Raw genomic sequence first — 19,855 nt, 5'->3', positions numbered from 1 at the left:
GAGAATCTCGAGCCCTACCCCAGTCCCTCTGAATCGGGATGCCCAGGTGATCTGTGTGCACACTCACGTTTGAGAGGGCTGTGTAGAAGAACTTGGGATTCTACTTCCTGTCTGGAAGCCCGGGGCTCTGGGATGAAGCAGAGACCCTAATGGGTGGAGAACACCATTTCTCCTCTTGTTTCTGTGCTTCAGGAAGGAGGCAGGGTGCCTGATGTGGCCCCCAACCCCCAGCTGCAGGATTAAACTGAGGGGTAGGACACCTGCAGCTGGGTCTTCTAATGTATCGAGGAGCCAATAAGATGTGACTGGAAGCCCTTGGGTCTCCATCACTGAGCAGCCTAATCACAGACACAGAGCAGTGGAGAGCAGACATTTTTAAGATACTTTGAAAATCATAGTTACGTCTGAGAGTTAGCTCATCTAGGAGAGAAAAAATGGGACGAGTGACCCAAAGGGAGTCTTTAGTCCACTAAGTAATAAGGTTCAGATATGAGAGCCAAACTATTTACCTCATCTCACACAGGCATCTTTAAATTGTCAACCTAAAGGGATGCCCTTGGAGATTCTGGGCTTCCGTGATGCTAAGACAGCATGTAGTGGCTTACAAAGTCTTCTATCAGCCTGTTTCTTTAATCAGTGAAAGACTGCAGCAAAATAAACATTTCTGGAACTTGGCTATGGCTGTCAACAGGGGCTCTACAAACAAGAGTTGTGGGAGGCAGAATTCTAACTCTTCTCCCCCCAAGATTCCATACTCCAATTCTTGGAACCTGTGCATATGATGAGCTATCACTCTCAGAAGTGTGTTATATGGCACAGCTGACCTTAGGACAGGGGGATTATCCAAGTAGGCCTGTTCTAACCACATGAGCCCTTAAAAGCAGAAGTCAGAGAAAGGTGGCAGAAGGGAAATCCAGGGAGAATAGAAACGTGGGAAGGAACTGACATGCCATTTCTGGTCTGATGGTGCAGGGGGTCAAGAGGCAAGGCATGAGGGGACCTCTAGGAGCAGTGAGCAGCCTCGGATGACAGCCAGCAAGGAAACAGGGATCTCAGTCCTACAACCGCAAGGAACTAAATTCTGCCAAGGACCTGAACAAACTTGGAAATGGATTTTTCCCAGAGCTTCCAGAAAGGAGGACAGCCCTGTTGATATCTTGAGTTCAGCCTTGTAGACCCTGGGCATCGAGCTATGGCATGCCAGACCCCTGACCTAAACAACTGCGAGCTGCTTGTCATAATTAGAAAACTAATACAAGGTTTACAGAGGAAGAATGGTGTGTCTGGTCATTCAATACTCAAGAGGTTTTTGTTTTTGTTGATAGAGAAGAACATGGCCCAGAACTATATGCAAGGGTGACAAGGATGGATAAGGAGACAGTACACTTTTTCTATCAAGATAACTTATTCACAAGGAATGCTTTAACTCTGGCTGGGGGACTCGGGAGTTTGGTGTAAAGGAGTCTGTGTGGATATTTTCTCATTCGTTTTGGCAAGTACTTGACAGATGTCGAAGAGCTCTTAAGAGCCCTGCGGGGCAGACAAGCAGATCTGGTCTGGGTTTTACTTGCTGTCACCTGGACAGGCAGAGGGACTCTACAGAACAGAGAGACCTTGCATTCAAAAGAACCCAGGCCCGGACCCTCCACACCTAAGTGCCACCACGGAACAGTCTTCCGTGCGGATTAAACAGTCCTTCCTCAGATAGTCCTCTTATAAATTCAGACATCCTGGAGAGGCTGTATATAGCTAGTTAAGCCTCACACACTTGATGGTGGATATGATTTGGACCAGTCTGTTCTTCCCTGAAATAGCCAGAAGCCTCTGCAGGGTCTAGCAAATAGGAGAATTCTCTGGATTTGGTCCACACATTCTGCTAAGGGGTGGGGTGGCTGACGAGGCTGCTGCGATGGCCAAATGCAGCAGTCAAGGGGGAAGGAAGCCATGTTGGTGGGTGCTGTCCTTAAAGTTTAACAGTCATCATCCCCTCCCCTTTCAAGGTACCAGGGAGACTTCACTTGGCCAGCCTCGTCCCTGGGTGGTGTAAATGGTTAACATGCTAAGCTGCTAACTGAAGGTTGGAAGTTTGAGTCTACCCACAGGAACCTCAGAGAAAGTCCTGGGGATCTACTTCCAAAAACTCAGTCATTGAAAACCCCTATGGAGCACAGCTCTACTCTGACACACACGGGGTCGCCATGTGTTGGACTCACAGCTCTACTCTGACACACACGGGGTCGCCATGTGTTGGACTCACAGCTCTACTCTGACACACATGGGGTCGCCATGTGTTGGACTCACAGCTCTACTCTGACACACACGGGGTCGCCATGTGTTGGACTCAATTTAAGGGCAACGAGTTTTTAACTGGGATACCTTTTGCCCAAGTTCTTATCTCTTGTGGTGAACATTCTGGGGACAGCAGGTCATGGGAGAGAAGGGGCCTGAATGGGGTCAAGAGGCAGGAAGTGAGAAGGAGAATAAAGGCTAACTGGGACAGCTACAGGCTTCCCCCAGGATTGGTCTTGCTAGGATAGTTCCCAGGGCCAACTGAAATGGAATGGGTACATGGCAGTGAACCTCCTCACCCTTGAGCATCAAGCTGCCTTGCCGACAGAGGTTCCTCCTGAGCACCAAAAAATTCCACAGAACAGCTGAGAGAGGACCTTCTTCCATAAAAAGGCAACGCATTACACATTTAGTCAAAGATCCCAAATTTTGACCAAGGACCATATGCCACAACTTTGGTCATCTTTGGACCCTCTACAACAGAGTCCTGTCCATTGTAGAAACTCAATACAAATATCTTTATGCTCATATAGAGGTATTTCTTTGCACTGAATTACAAAAAATCATCAAAGTCAAGGGCACCCATGCAGTAGCTTCAAAAGAGCTCCCAACCTCAGCCCAGATGTAGGACCTCTTACAGGGGGGGTCGAACGGTGTGTATGGGCCTTCATCATCGTCCTCATCTTCCTCTTCCTCCTCGTCATTCTCATTGTTCTCATTGTCCTCGTTCTCATTCTCTGTCTCATGTCCAGCCTCGGCAATGATATCGTCCCTGTGGGTCCCGTTTACACTCCTGTCTGGGGCACTACTGGGCCCTGTCCCATTCTCCACAGTGTGCTTGATGGGGATTTTGATGGCCACCTCAGACTCTCCATTGGCATAAGTCCTGCTGTTTATTAGTCTTTGTCTCTGGAAAGAGAAAGGTATGCTCTTACCTGTGTCAAAGGGATTGCAAAGACTTTAAATCCAGAACCTGAGATCTTAGGATCTTTCCCAGGCAGTTGATAAGAAAATGATCCCATAAAACTATGGAGTCAAGTTTTAAAGGATTCCTCAAAGTAACAGCCAATTCAGACAACTTCCTTATGGAAGGAAGGATTAACGTTTTATAACCCATTGGACCTTCAAAACCCCTTTAGAGGAAAATGTCTGGGATGCACACTTGCTATTGGGGTTCTTGAGTCCCTGTACACTGTGGTGGTATCTTTCTTCTCTAGATTATAGGAATCCCTGGTATATATGTGAGAAAGCCAAGCAAATGTGTTTGGATTAATGTATCAATAAGGCTGCCACTCCAGAAAAAGGAATACACAGGAAAATTCAGGTCAGAGACTGTTACTTAAACCAAGGTAACTTGTACTTAGCAACTACTTATGGGCGAGTTTACACCAGGGAGTTTTATTCAAATTGAAGATGAAAAGAAAAAGGTACGTAAAAGAGGGACAGGGGAGCTTTTCTATACAACTGGAAGCCGGGCTGTATCTCTCAGAATGTGGAGGGAACATCAAGGACCAGGATACAAAGCTGGCCCAGTGAGCAAAGAGGTTGGGAAAATGGCCAAGCATATTATTGTGTGAAACTCTGAGTTAGGTGCTTCTACTTTCAAACCAGGAAACTATCTGCCCTTCCCAGAGCTCCATCTCCTCCCTCCTCCCCTGCCCCTCTCCAGTGACAAATGGGCTGTGCTTCCCCCAGGTACCTCATTGATCAACATGCGGCTGGCCATGGAGAGCCGGGTCTTGGGTGGAAAGTGGCTTGTGATCATGATTCGAAGTCCAGCCTCAGAGAAAGAGAGCTGGTGTGGGTATGCTGACAGCAGCTCATCCACCATGATCACTGACGCTTTGCGGTGGAAATTGGCTGGGAATGAAAGACATGAAATGAAATAAAACAACATGCATGCTGGGAGCAGCAAAGAGGCATTCACTCACTTTCCTTCATCTGTCCCTCTGTTTTTCTATCCCTCTGTCCCTTTCATCCTCCCATCTGGCAGTCCACTCCCCCTGCCCCCCATCCATCCGTCCGTCCGTCCGTCTGTCCATCCATCCGTCCACCCACCCATCCACCCATCCATCCATCCAGGGAGAGATGTAGTGAGCAAAATTTGAAGAAGAGTAAAAAATCTCCTCTACATTGGGTTCATTGATAGCCCTTTTGAAATAACTTGAAACAAGTTAAGCATCATTTACTGACATGGTAAGAGTAGATCACAACATAAGAGAATTCCTCACTGTCCTCAAAGGATTCTTTTCCCACCATTCAGATCTGGGGCACAGAAAAGACCCTCCCATCCCATTAACCTTTAGTAACCCCTTACACCCTTCAAATATCAGCAATATTCATACTGAGCTGCTAACTGCTACAGAATTGATTTTAGTGTCATGTGGAAGTGTACCGATTCTCCTAGGCCACCTATAGGTAGGGCTGACAAGGTGTGGGTGAGTGAGCCATCCACATTAGAGACTTGTGGTCCAGAAGACTTGGGTTAAACCCAGTTTATTGGGTGGCCTGAAAGAATGTCTCACCAAGGACCAACCAAGCCCCCTCTCTAAGAATGAACAGTATTTGTACATTGTACCCGGGCAGCTGCTACAGCCTTTCCTAGTACTTCCTCCTGTTTTCTAAGCCATTAAACCTTGAAATAATCTCTGGAAACACTGAATGCTAATACGAGGAAGCTCCTTCTGGTTGCCTACGCATATTCCTTTTATGTTATAAACTACCCAGAAGGGAATAAACTAAATGAAATTCTCATGCGGAATGGCACTAAATAAGTCTTTTGTTAAACACATACATAATCATTCAGGAAAATATGTCAAATATTTGATTTTCAATTTTTTAAATAATTACCCAGAAATTTCAAAGTGAAAAAAAAAAAATGAAAATAGCTACGTATTTTCTTCTTCTTATTTTTCCGATAAAGCAACCATGTAGAACCAAGAAGAAAAAAACCTACACATTTCGGGGGAAATAAAAACAAAAAAATTAAATGACAACTGGAACATGTTCCAGGCAAATTTAAATGATAATTTTCTATATCCCTCTAAGAAAGAATATTTTTTATTGGAAAGCACTGTATAATCCTCTTTAATAAACCAACTGCTTTATAAGAATCTATTTACTGAGTAAAGAAGTGCTTTGGGGGAAAAAAAAAGATAATTTTCTATCTCATTTTGCAGATAAGAAACTGAGGTAATGTAGTCTGAAAGTGAATTTGAATGTAATAATATTCTAACAATTATCGTTAGTTGAATATTGTGCTAAAGTCTTTTATACACATTATCTCCTTTAATCATTACAATGATTCTATAAAGTAGGTAAAATCACCCCCATTTTGCAGAAAATAGGCTCAGAGAGGCTAAGTAACTTGCTTCATGGCCACACAGCCAAATGTGGCAAAACCAATACCTCAAAGCCCATGGCCTCCTCCCCTTTACCATCCTGTCCTCATTTCTCGTATCATCCCCAGCAAATGTGTTGCCCAAGAGCTTCCATGGGGCTTTCTGAGTTAGCTCATCACCATGTATAAGACTGCCCCATGATGTAGCCAAACAGAAGAGGGAGGACTGGAACCTTCCCTCTCCTAGTCCCCTCTCAGGGCAGGCAGCATCCTCTGGGGTCTGCTGCCATGCCCCGAGTGTGGCTCACATTCAGCACTTCCTTCTGGGACATAGGCATCTCCTTGGTTACCTTTCTTTAGTAGCACCACAGTTGCATCGCAATTGCTGCTGTCATCAATTTCAGCATTGTTGGCCAACCCGTTGACCATGTTCCCAGCACCTTTTGTCCTCCTTTCGAAGCACTGATGTATGGAAGCATTATACCTGAGCAAAGCAATCGGTGGAAAGAGTCCATCAGGGGTTGCTGTTTTTCATCTCCCAACTCCTGCAGGGTACACCCTGAAGCACTCTTAGCTGGATGGGACTCCATGGCTCAAGTTATATTTTTGTTATTATTGTGTTAACCCATTTCCCTCACAATATACAATCTGTCCCATTTAACAGTTTAAGGATATATGGTCATTAGAAAATAAGAGAAAATCAACATCAACTGCTTTCTTCAGTGCACTCATGGCACTCTTCAACATCAGTGGCAGTGTCTTTGAGACTGAGGCCCCTTACTCAAAGTCTGAACATGGTAGGGCTTTGCTAAGACTCAGTTTGATGGCCCAGGTATACTTCATCTGGGCCTTGTCTCCAGGGCCTCTGCTGTCAGGGGCCTGGTGCACGTGAGAAGGAGAAGGTGTCCTTCCATGCCTCTACCCAGTGGCCATGCCTCATGGTCTACATGTTACAGGTTGTTTGGATGTCTGAGTCTCCATCTGTCTATGATTTCCTGAGGTCACAAGGAGGGAGCTTGTGGGTCTCCGTTACTGTTGTTCCATGACAGGAGGCCTGAAGGTCTCTAATCTTTATGGGAAAAAAAATCTGAACTATAACACACAGAAAGATTGAGTGAAAACATACCCAGCAGATGCGTGTTGGAAGAAGCTTACACTAGAATAAGTTCCTAGTAAATAATAAATGCAATTTACAATATTTTGTAATGTAATTTAAAATAAAGTCCTATTATTATAAGAACAAGAAATTCTTAGAATGTTTTTGGCAGGGAAACTTCTTGTCCTTTTATCTTTGGTATCAGATTTCCAGAGTAATCCTAGAAATCCCAGAGTAATCACCTCGTATGCATGTGAAAGCTGGACAATGAAAAAGGAAGACCAAAGAAGAGCTGATGAATTTGAATTATGATGTTGGCAAAGAATATTAAATATACTGTGGACTGCCAGGAGAATGCACAAATCTGTCTTGGAAAAAGTACAGCCAGAATGTTCCTTAGAAGCCAGGATGGTGAGGCTTTGTCTCATGTGTTTTGGACATGTTATCAGGAGGGACCAGTCCCTGGAAAAGGACATTATGCTTGGTAAAGTAGAGGACCAGTGAAAAAGAGGAAGAGCCTCAATGAGATGGATTGACACAGTGGCTGCAACAATGGGCTCAAGCATACCTACTATTGTGAGGATGGCACAGGATCAGGCAATGTTTTGTTCTGTTATACATAGGGTTGCTATGAGTTGGAGCTCACTTGATGGCACCTAACAAACAACAATCCTAGAAAATTCATGGGCAAAGACAGCCGGACAGAGTTCCATGAGACTATAGGCCACGACTGCTTTTTCCCTCCATTCCAAATATCTAAAGGCCTCCATGGCTTCACTGGCCACAGGCAACGCATTGATAGTTCCCACCAGCATGACCTCCAGTCTACAACAGGAATGGTAGCCAGCAATGGCAGCTCTAATTGCTATCTGGTAATTGCAAACATCCTTAACCCTTCTCTTCCTCTTTTTCTGCTGAAGATACTGAAGCTCTGTGGTGTCCCTTCCAGCAACATCCTGTGTTTGGTTCTCCCGTCAGCTATGACAGCACCACGGGGGGTCTGCCTATGGGGACCCGACAACCATTGTGGCAGAGAAGGAGGGCCCTCTGTGGCAGGGCTTCTCTTCCACAAGCCTCTTACCCCGCTGCCTGGAGGCCTGCGATTCTTCCTGCATTGCATGAGGGGCAAGAGAAACTAGTCATAAGTGATGGGTGGTGGCTGTGACAGGGAAGTGGGCCGGCCAGTCCTGGGGGACTCTCATGATTCATGAGAGAAGGGGGTAGAGTTAGAACATCATGATTTTGCAATCCGAATGAAATAACAAATCCAGATATGGAGTATCAATGGCTGCAAACATCATAAAAAGAGAGACAAGCAGCCATCATGCACTGCCTGATGGCAGGACTCCACCACCTGGGACCTGGTATAACCTGAGACAGATCAATTACTGACATACAGGGGACAGAGTGCAGAGGAAGAGGTGCACTGCACCCTGGGGTGGGATCAACAATTCTAGACTGAGGAACAGACAACCCAGCCCAGCTTCTTCAAGGAGTCAACTGCAAGGCCAAAAGAAAAAAAAAAAAAAAAGAGAGAGATAGGTCTCTACAGATCAAAACACACTCAAAAGATGGAGCAACCAATTGCACTGCATAGAATTTATTTGGACCCTCATTTAAGGAAAAAAAAAAAAGGGGGGGGAAGCAGGGCCAAGATGGCGGAGTAGTCAGATGCTTCCTGTTGTCCCTCTTACAACAAACATCTGAAAAAACCAAGTGAATCGATTGTATATGACAACCTAGGAGACCTGAACATCGAAGGCAAAGTTGAAGAATCAGGCTGAGCGGTAGACAGAGGGAGAGATGGTTGAGAAGCAGCGAGTGGCTGCCAGACCTAGCCTGGTGGGAACTGGCACCCTGCAGGCCAGATTGGCTGGCGCAAGTGGTGAGGCAAGCAGTGGAGCTTGGGACTCATTTTCTACATTGGGAGAGACCTGGGGGTGGAGAGTTTACGCAAGCCTCCTGAACCACTGACAAGTGGGGCTCAATCGGCAAAAGATAAGTACATGCATCTAACTTACCACTTAGATCAAAAAACACCCTTTTGGGAAGAACCTCACTCCCATTTATCTCCCCCCTCCCCGCTCTGCACCAGGTCCCGGGCTGGCTTCAGAGACTGCTGGGTCCCCTGGGCCAGACATAGGACCTGTCATGTGTTCTGAGCCATTCTCCCAGCCTTGGAGAGGGAACAATTTAACAAACAGGAAAAAATAACCTGCCAGCTCCCCAAGCCAGGAACTCAGGGAAGGCACAGCTCCACTGCCCTAGGCACAGGCATAAGGGGTCCACGGACTTTAAATGCTTTTCACCTTTGCATAGACCTGTGTGGGCCCATTTCAACAGTGTAGGCTCTCATTAGCACAGTACAACAGGTTATATACCTGAAGTCTAACTTCAACTGTATCAGCTATATGGTAGAGTGGCAGGTTCATGACATTTGATACTACTCTGCCTATTAAGCAGGGTCCTTACCTACACATATCAGGGGCCTGAGGACTGGTGGCTCCATCCACACCACCTGGCCACCTGAGACACGGCTCCAAGAATAAATGGTGCCACCCAGTCCTTACAGGCAACAGCATTGGGTGCCCACAGTCAAGCTGCAAAATCCACCCACCTATATGCTCTAGGGAACAGGGACACGCTTCCCTCACAGACACTCAGGGCAGCTGTCAGCCCCCTGCCTTTCTCAGCACATGACCCCCCCTACTGCAGCCAGATACTTGTGCCTACACCAATCACCCCTGCCCATCTAGAACTGTAGGTGGGAGCCTGCACTACACACTTGGTGACCAACTACCTGGACGCCCGAGTTGAATCCATACAAGAAAAGAAAATGGGCTCCTGGGCTCACATACCTAGTAACAGATCTAACCAACTGGTGCAGGATGTTACAGCTTTAAAGGTGCCGATAATCAAACTAGTTCGCATGAGCAGCTTATTTGAGCATATCAAAACTAAATAAAACAAGAAGCTAGGACACAGTAGAAAACCCTGGTGGCTCAGTGATTAAGGGCTACAACTGTTAACCAAAAGGTCGGCAGTTCAAATTCACCAGGCACTCCTTGGAAACTCTATGGGGCAGTTCTACTCTGTCTGATAGGGTCGCTATAAGTTGGAATCAACTTGACGGCAATAGGTCAATAGGTTAGGACATGGTAAGCAAACATAAAACAAATAAATAAATATAATAACTTATCAAATCACATAAAGAGGCAGACCATGATGGCTCCAGCAAGTTCCCAAAACAAAGGATCAAGGGATCTTCCGGAGGAAGACAACTGTCTGGAATTACGGGAGGTAGAATACAAAAGTTTAATACACAGAACTCTTCAAGAGGTCAGGAAAGAGGCCAGGCAAAACACAGAACAAGCCAAGGAACACAGAGACAAAGCAACAGAGAAACTTAGAAGATTAGAGAAGAGCATAACAACAAATTTAACAGGCTGCAAGAATCCACAGAGAGAGAGCAAACAGAAATCCAGAAGATTAACAATAAAATTTCAGATCTAGACAACTCAATAGAAAGTGACAGAAGCAGAATTGAGGCAATGGAAGTCAGAATTAGTGACAGTGAAGATAAAACACTTGACACCAACTTATTTGGGGAAAAATCAGACAAAAGAATTAAAAAAATGAAGAAATCCTAAAATTATGTGGGACTCTATGAAAAGGAATAACCTACAAGTAATTGGAGTACCAGAACAGGGAGGGATAACAGAAAATACAGAGAGAACTGTTGAAGACTTGTTGGCAGAAAACTTCCCTGATATGGTGAAAGATGAGAGGATACCTGTCCAAGATGCTCATCAAACCCCACACAAGGTAGGTCCCAAAAGAAAGTCACCAAGATGTATTATAATCAAACTTGCAAAACCAAAGATAAAGATTTTAAGAGTGGCAAGGAATAAATGAAAAGTCACCTACAAAGAAAGTCAATAAGACTAAGCTCAGACTACTACTCAGCAGAAACCATGCAGGCAAGAAAGCAATGGGATGATATATATAAGGCCTTGAAGGAAAAAACTGCCAGCCAAGAATTATATATACAGCAAAACTGTCTCTCAAATATGATGATGAAATTAGGGCATTTCTAGATAAACAGAAGTTTAGGGAATCTGTAAAAACCAAACCAAAATTACAATACTAAAGGGAGTCCTCTGGTTAGAAAATCAATAACATCAGAAAACAATCAAGACTAGAACACAGAACAGAGCAACCAGATATCAACCCAGACAGGGAAGTCACAAAAATAAATCAAAACTAAAACACTGAACTAGGGATACAGATACATCAATATGTAAAAGATGACAACATTAAAACCAAAAAAAGCAACTAAAAAATGTAGTCATAAATCCTTCACATGGAGAGCAAGTCGGGTGATATAAAAGAAATAAAAGATAGGTTTAAACTTAGAAAATAGGGGTGAATATTAAGGTAACCACAAAGGAAACTAACAATCCTACACATTAAAATAAAAAACAAGAAAAACATAAAGACTCAGCAAATACAAAATCAACGATAATGAAAAAGATGAAAAGAAAATACATAAAGAAAAATGACTCAGCGGAGAAAATTAAGTGGAACAAAGAAACTGTCAACAACACACACAAAAAAGACATCAAAAGGGCAGCACTAAACTCATAAAAACTATCAATAATTACACTGAATGTAAATGGACTAAGTGTGTCAATAATGAGACAGAGAGTGGCAGAATAGGTTAAAAAAAACACAGTCCGTCTATATGCTGCCTACAAGAGACACATCTTAGACTTAATGACACAAACACATGAAAACTCAAAGGATGCAAGAAAATATATCAAGCAAACAACAATCAAAAAAGAGCAAGAGTGGCAATATTAATCTCTAACAAAACATACTTTAAAGTAAAATCCACCACAAATGATAAGGAAGAACACTATATAATGATTAAAGGTCAATACATCAGGAGGACATAACCATAATAAATATTTATACACCCAATGACAGGGCTCCAAAATACATAAAACAAACTCTAACAACACTGAAAAGAGAGACAGCTCCACAATAATAGTAGGAGACTTCAACAAACCACTTTTGGTGAAGGACAGAACATCCAGAAAGAAGCTCAATAAACACACAAAAGATCTAAATGCCACAATCAACTTACTTGACCTCATAGACATATACCAAACACTCCTCCCAACAGCAGCCAAGTATACTTTCTTTTCCAATGCACATGGAACAGTCTCCAGAATAGACCACACATTAGGCAATAAGCAAGCCTTAACAGAATCCAAAGCACTGGAATATTACAAAGCATCTTTTCTGACCATAAAACCATAAAAGTAGAAATCAATAACAGAAAAGGCAAGAAAAAAAAAATCAAACACATGGAAACTGAATAACATCTTGCTCAAAAATTACTGGGTTATAGAAGAAATTAAGGATGGAATAAAGAAATTCATAGAATCCAATGAGAATGAAAACGTATCCTACCAGAACCTTTGGGACACGGCAAAAGCAGTGCTCAGAGGTCAATTTATAGCAATAAATGCACACATTCAAAAAGAGGAAAGGACCAAAATCAAAACATTAACCATATGACTTGAACCAACAGAAAGAGAGCAGCAAAAGAAGCCCTCAGGCACCAGAAGAAAGCAGATAATAAAAATTAGAGCAGAATTAAATGAAATAGAGGATAGAAAAACAATTGAAAGAGTTAATAAGACCAAAAGCTGGTTCTTTAAAAAGATCAACAAAATTGATAAACCATTGGCCAACTGAAAAAAGGAAAACAAGACAGGAAGCAACCTGAATAAGAAATGAGATGGGCAATATCACAACAGGCCCAACTGAAATTAAAAGAATCATAACAGAATACTATGAAAAGTTGCACTCTCACAAATTTGAAAACCTAGAGGAAAAGGACAAATTTCTAGAAACACACTACCTACCTAAACTGACACAAACAGAGGACGAGCAACTAAATAAACCTATAACAAAAGAAGAGATTGGTAAGGTAATTAAAAACCTCCCAACAACAACAACAACAACAAAGCCCTGGCCCTGATGGCTTCACTGGACAATTCTACCAAACTTTCAGAGAAGAGTTAACATGACCACATATTAGGTCATAAAACAAACCTTTGCAGAATCCAAATATTTTCACACAGTGGAATATTATGCAATGATAAAGAACAAAGATGAATCCGAGAAACATCTCACAACATGGATGAATCTGGAAGGCATTATGCTGTGTTAAATTAGTCAGTTATGAAAGGACAAATTTTGTATGAGACCACTAGCATAAGAACTCAAGAAAAGGTTTAAACACAGAAGAAAACATTCTTTGATGGTTACAAGGGTGGGGAGGGAGAGAGCAGGGTATTCACCAACTAGATAGTAGACAAAAATTATCTTAGGTGAAGGGAAGGACAACATACAATACAGGGGATGTCAGCACAACTGGACTAAACCAAAAGTTAAGAAGTTCCCTGAATACAACCAAACACTTCAAGAGATAAAGTAGCAGGGGTGGCGGTCTGGGGACCATGGTTTCAGGGGACATCTAGGTCAATTGGCATAACAAAGTTCATTAAGAAAATGTTCTGCATCCCACTTTGGTGAGTGGTGTCTGGGGTCTTAAAAGTTAGCAAGTGGCCATCTAAGATGCATCAATTGGTCCCAACCCACCTGGAGCAAAGGAGAATGAATAACACCAAAGACACAAGGAAAACATAAGCCCAAGGGACAGAAAGGGCCACATAAACCAGAGACTCTATCAGCCTAAGACCAGAGGAACTAGATGGTGCCCGGCTACCACCAATGATTGCCCTGACAGAGAGTCCCTGATGGAGCAGGAGAAAAGTGGGTTGCAGAACTCAAATTCTAGTAAAAAGACCAGACTTAATGGTCTGACTGAGACTGGAGGGACCCCAGAGGACATGGCCTCCAGACTCTCTGTTAGTCCAAAACTAAAATCATTCCTGAAGCCAGCTTTTCAGACAAAGATTGGACTGGACTGTAAGACATAAAATGATAGTGGTGAGGAGTGTGCTTCTTAGCGCAAGCAACCACATGAGACTACGTGGGCAGCCTCTGTCTGGAGGCGAGATGAGAAGGCAGAGGGGGACAGGAGCTGGCTGAACGGACACAAGAAATATGGGATGGAAAGGAGGAGTGTGCTGTCACATGATAGGGAGAGCAATTAGGTTCACATAACAATGTGTGTATAGTATTTTTGAATGAGAAACTAATTCGAACTGTAAACTTTTACTTAAACCCACCCCAGTGCCGTTGAGTCGATTCCGACTCATAGCGACCTTATAGGACAGAGCAGAACTGCCCCATAGGGTTTCCAAGATTAAAGCACAATAAAAAAACCCATAAAAATATTTATGACATTTATGAGATTAAAAGTTATAAAAAATGACATTTATGAGACAATTGAAAATTTGAATATTTGTTGGATATCTAATAGTATTAAGGAATTAGCATTAATTTTAGGTCTGATAATATTTTGGTCGTGTTAGAAATGAGTCCTGGTCTTTTAGAGACATATACTGAAGTTTTATGGATGAACTGATAGGGTGCCTAGGACTTCAGCATCATATGGGGGTAGGGAAATGGATGGCATGTGATTTTATAAATCAGATTTATGACTTGGCTAAGACAGTCCATGGGTTGATGGTTCTTGGGATGAAAATGGGTACGTGGGGTTTGTGACACTCTTCTGGCAACTTATGTATTCAAAATTCCCCATAATAAAAAGTTACCAAAAGGAAGCCATGAGAAATAAAAAAAAAAAAGAGTAGATAAATTAACTAATAAATGAACGAACAAATGAACAAACAAACAAATAAATAAAGAAGATGGGTGACAGAAGCTGGCCTGGCCCTAGACAGGCTCCTTGGGTTTTTGTGAACAGGAGGTCCCGTCTCTCCCACTTTCAACCTCTCATCCTGTGGCTTCCCTTCTCCTTCTTGGTCCTCCCTCTCTGGTCTCTTCCAGACTTCTGTCCCTAGGTCCTGGGTGCCATGGCCAAGTGGTCTGTTGCTGGAAGTGCCCACTTTGTAGACTCAACGAGGAATGGCCTGCCCTACTGACACAGCTGTAGAGGAGAGGCAGAATCTCTGTCGTCTTGACTTGCAGCCCATTTTCCCCGTAGAAATGTTGTTTTTTGTGAGGCTCGGCTGTTAAAGTACAGCTATGTGCTATATACATGTGGGATACCTGGGTTTGAGTCCCGGCCAACGCACCTCACGTGCAGCCACCACCCATCTATTAGTGGAGGCTTGCATGGTGCTGTCACCCTGAACAGGTTTCAGTGTACCTTCCAGGCTAAGATGGACTAAGAAGAAAGGCCTGGCAACTACTTCAGAAAATCAGCCAATGAAAACAATGGTCCAGTCTGCAACTAAGCATGAGGACGGCCCGGGACCAGGCAGCATTTCATTCTGTTGTGCATGGAGTCACCAGGAGTAGGGGGGCCAATTCGATGGTAGCTAACAACAACAACATTTTATACATTTATTGGGGATTGATAACAGGAGAATAATACAGTAGAAAAGCACTTTTTCTAAACCAGGTGCTGGGATTACTATAATGTAAATATGCTGTCATGTTCCATCCTCACAAAAACCCTTTGGGGTAGGACCTATTATGAATCCTGTTTTGTAGAAGAGGAAATTGAGGTTCCAAATGTCTGAATACCTTGGCCAAGGTCCCACGGCTAGTTAGGTGGCGAGTGGGATCTGCAGCCAGGGCAGAATGCAAAGCACTTGTTCTTCATTACCATTAACCGTGGACTAAACCCCAAAGAAGCACGTGGGATGTACAGAAACCATGTATGCCTCATGTACCCTTAAGGTTTCTACCTGTCTGGCCAAACCAATCTTGTTTTTGACCTGCAGACAGAATGCTTAAAGTTATTTTGAAGCCATCTACCCAGGAGCCGGCTATTCTAATATATGCTGTTCTTAACTGTTGCTGCTGTTTTATATTTTTAATTGAGCGTTTTAAATTGGGTGCCTGCACCCTGAAGCTGTTTTATTGTAAAGCATGCAATGTTATAAATCAGATTTTGTAAAACCCAATGATCAAAGCCTCGGAGTGCAGAGGGGGAGGGCTCAAGAGCAGAGGTTTCAATTTAGAACTTAGAACCAGAATTTATGCAGAAAATTCCACGAGCACAGTAGCTTCCATTCCACATTTTGTTTGTATCCTGCTGGCCTAAACAGCTGAGACTTGGTAAGGCTGGGGCATCAGCAGAAACACGCCTCATTAGCTTCGACAATGGGTATGGTTTGGGACAGAGGAGAGGAATTGGGTATTGCGCTACCTTAACGCCTGCGTGCGTGCCTTGCCAATAACTCGGGGGTTTTTAGCAAGGCTTGGTACAGGGGTGTGATGGTCACAGAATCATACCAGCAAAATTTCTCAGCCCTCCTTTCCTTTAGACCGAATCTGTTTTTGGAGAAACCTCCTTATTCTATCAAGCCCTTGGTGAACTGTGAGGAAGTGAGAAGTCAGTAGGGAACACTCTTTCATTAAAATTCAAATTCAAGACCACGATCAATGTTGGGCATGTAGCAGGCACTCAGTGAATAATTTTGGGATGATTTACTGGTCCACCTTTTCAAAAGGGAAGGGAAGAGTCTTGACTCTTTGGGAACACGAACTCAGAGCCTCAAAAAACTCATGGAAGCTTAAATAATCAAACCCAAAACACTGACGGAGTATGTGTGTATTGCTTGAGGCCTTGCCACTGTGGTACTGATTCACTGTATAGTTTCTGCTGTCAGAGACAAAGAGGACGGCTGTACTCATTAACAAGACTTTTCCTTTGAAGACTAGAAACTTTGGAAGGACTCTGGGCAAACTCTGGTTTTCTTGGGAACTCATGTATTGGAATTTTTAAATGGAAAGTGATTAGATTGTAAAAGCACCTGGTTTCGTCATCATTTACCTCAGAGGTAGTACTCCATACCACAAGGCTATGTTTGGATAAGGTCCAACTCTGGAAATGTCCTCCTCCAGTAACAAGACCCATATACAGGGTGCACGCTTACCAGCAGTCAGCTCTTCTGGCTAATGTTGGGTGCCATATGGAGTAGGCTAGCAGCAGGTGGCTTATAGCTCACCCTGGATATCAGCCAAGCCAGCTCCTACCGTCACCATTCATGTCTCTCAGTTACAGGTGGCCAGAATTAATCAAGACAAACTTGATATGTCAATTCTAGACCACTACCTGATATGTCCAAACTGGCAATTTCTGATGCTTTCTACTTTCTTACTTCCTAGAGAAGGCAATCAGACCAATGATCACATATGCTGGGGACAAGTATGGATTAATATGGAGGAAAAGGGACAGCTCTCATGGGGGCTGGCAGCCACACTACTGAATACCTGCATTATTTACCAACTCCTCATATCAATGATATTTAGTAAAAAGACGAACTGATAGGTTCACAGTACTAGTTCTTGTATTTTACCCTAGAGTATGAGAGACATCACCAACATAGTCCTTAATACAAATGATTAGCTATCCAGACTCCAGGAGCAAAAAAATCATATGATGTGGTGGTTTTAAAGTATAACCACAAATTCTTTAAAACTCCTTACTTCAAAAGGTGAAGACCAATTCCCTTCCCCCTGAGTGTAGACCGGGCTTAGTGATTTGCTTCTAATAAACAGAACACGGTAGAAGTGATAGTGCCTGACTTCTGAGAGGAGATTATAGAAGGCATTGTGGGTTCTTTCTTGCTTTCTTTTTTGAATAACTTGCTCTGGAGGAAGCCAGCTGCCATGTTTGGAGGACACTCAAGCAGCCCTATGGAGAGGTCCACATGGTGAGGAACTGAGCCTGCTAGCCAATAGCCCGCACCATCTTGCCAGCCATGTGACTGTGCCATCTTGGAAGTGATCCTCCAGCTCTAGTCAAGAGGATGACTGCAGCCCTGGCCAACATCTTAACTGCATCTCATGAGAGACCCTGAGCTAGAACCATGCAGTTAAGCTACTCGTGGATTCTTGATTCTCAGAAACTGCGAGGTAATACATGTTTGTGGTTTTAAGCCATTAAATTTTGGGGGCAATTTGTCATACAATATGAATAATGGAAGTCTACAGATACCTGATCTGTGCCTTTAGTCACCTCTTAACTAGCTTTGTCCCCATCTTTCTTCACTCTATATAGAAGCATGTTACCTACTTTCTTTTTATGAACAGAGAGTGAAATCCAGGTAAAAGCTAGGTTGCCAGATCATGAAGAGGGGGCAAAGGTTCTAGAGATTTCTCAAGTGAAACATTTAAGCTTTGACTGCATCATCACATATGGGCTGGAAGGGTCATTGCTATGGGCACTACCCAAATTACAGTGATTCATAACAGGTTGCCAAGGGTGTCAAGTTTGCCTGTGATGACATGCAGTGAAAAACCCATCAGACCCTCCTCCCCCGACCCTTGCTCCTCTTTGCACATCATCACTAATGTTAAAGGTAGGAAACCATTTTGGGAAAAGAAAATATGAAAGTGTTTTACTTACTTCATGATGACAATGTAAATAAGATACATCAGGACAAGGACTAAAGACTCCCACCTGCATACAAACCAAGAACAGTTAGTTCAGAAAAGCCGCCATCGGCAGACAGGAAACACACCCACCTAGTCTTTAAAAACACCGTTGATGTGAACAGCAGTCAAATCTGCCAAGGGCGGCCAGGGCGAGGCAGACTCGCAGGCTGGTTATAGATACTTCCTGGTCTACAGACACTTTCTGTGCAGCATAACGTTTTCCATGGTGTTTCTCTTCGTTTCCCACCTAAAAGTAAAATGCCTCTTCCTCTCTATTATTCGCGCATCTAAGAGTTCCTTGACCACAGCAAGCCTGTCATATGTATTGCTGGACGTAGATCTATGCTTATAAATTTGTCCACAGTTTAGTCGTTCACTGAAATTATTTAGATATATTTACAAAGGGCAAACTAGAGGAACTGACGGGCACCTGAAAGATTGCTGGATACACAGGAGTTATACATACGGAGAAGGACAGAAGCAGAGCACTGGTCAGGGAAGGCAATGAAAGGAAGGAGGAGAACGAATAAGTGGGAAACAATTGAAGTAGAGGAAGCAAGAAATAACAGAACCCACTGGAATGTACCTTGAGCTTCTTATAATTTGAATACTTCTACAATTTTCTTCTTCTTTTTTTTTTTTAGTGTTTTCTATTTCCTTTCTACTGTCGTAAGTATATATATCACAAAAGACTTGCCATTTCAACATTTCTTACATACACATCTCAGCGACGCTCATTGCCTTCATCATGTTGTACAACTTTCACCACTGCAGTTTCCAAATTCCTATTTTAGTAGCTTACATGTAAAAGAAACAGGTAACTTGTTTTCTATGTTCCCTTTTGCTGTAGACTGAAATGAAGTGATTGAGGGAGTCATTTTTGTTTCAAGGAAAGGGTCCTGGAGAATGGCCCGATGAGGAAATTCCAAGTTATGCTTATCCTTCCTATTCTCTTTTCAGACTTCATGTCTAGAAACTTATCCTAGGGAAATATCTGGTCGGATATAAAAAAGAATACACATACAAGGTGTTTATAAAAGCAAAGAATTGGAAACAAACAAGATGGGTGTAAAATGGGGGTCTGGGTAAGTGAACGATGGGAAGTCTGTCCACACAATGAACTACCGCGCTCCCATTAAACACAGCCAAGCAGGTGTGTATCATCGGAAGTGTTCATGATGCACACCTGACAGAAGCAACCAGGGTGTCGAACCCCTCCAATGTCTGCTGTATTTCTTGGCTTCTCTCACAGCATATCTTCTCAAAGAGTTGGGTACACCCTACTTCTGTGCCTCCCATTTGCTTGGCAGGTTTCTCTAGTCTAATTTCCCCATCCATCAATCACCAAAACAACACACTTGCCAAGGTCATCAGTGACCTCCACCTACACAAACCCAGGGATGGTTCTCTGTCACCTGGCTCAATTTCTTGGCAGCATCTGAGAGTTGGCCACTTGCCCTACTTCATAAACACTTTCTTCTCTTGGCTTCCTAGAAGGCACACTTTCCTGGACCCCTAGCTTCTCTCTCGCCATCTCCTTTGGCCTCTTATACTTCCTCAGTTCAAGGTTGACC

At 43.3% G+C, this 19,855-nt stretch overlaps 1 protein-coding gene across 1 annotated transcript in view; it reads right to left on the bottom strand.

Annotated features, from left to right (window-relative positions):
• Positions 1–19,855, bottom strand: part of SLC24A3 (solute carrier family 24 member 3) — a 677,514-nt gene that overhangs the window by 54,421 nt on the left and 603,238 nt on the right. The window contains exons 9-12 of the mRNA XM_049870001.1: positions 18,253–18,306; positions 5,980–6,113; positions 3,989–4,149; positions 2,928–3,198 (exon numbers count right to left, since the gene is read on the bottom strand). Coding sequence (XP_049725958.1) covers positions 2,928–3,198; positions 3,989–4,149; positions 5,980–6,113; positions 18,253–18,306 — 620 coding nt within the window. The remainder of the gene's footprint in view (positions 1–2,927; positions 3,199–3,988; positions 4,150–5,979; positions 6,114–18,252; positions 18,307–19,855) is intronic.

This window comes from Elephas maximus, chromosome 25, assembly GCF_024166365.1.
Source record: "Elephas maximus indicus isolate mEleMax1 chromosome 25, mEleMax1 primary haplotype, whole genome shotgun sequence".
Taxonomy (NCBI): Eukaryota; Metazoa; Chordata; class Mammalia; order Proboscidea; family Elephantidae; genus Elephas; species Elephas maximus.
Note: the sequence above shows the minus strand (reverse complement) of the source record. Positions and strands in the feature narration are given on the sequence as shown.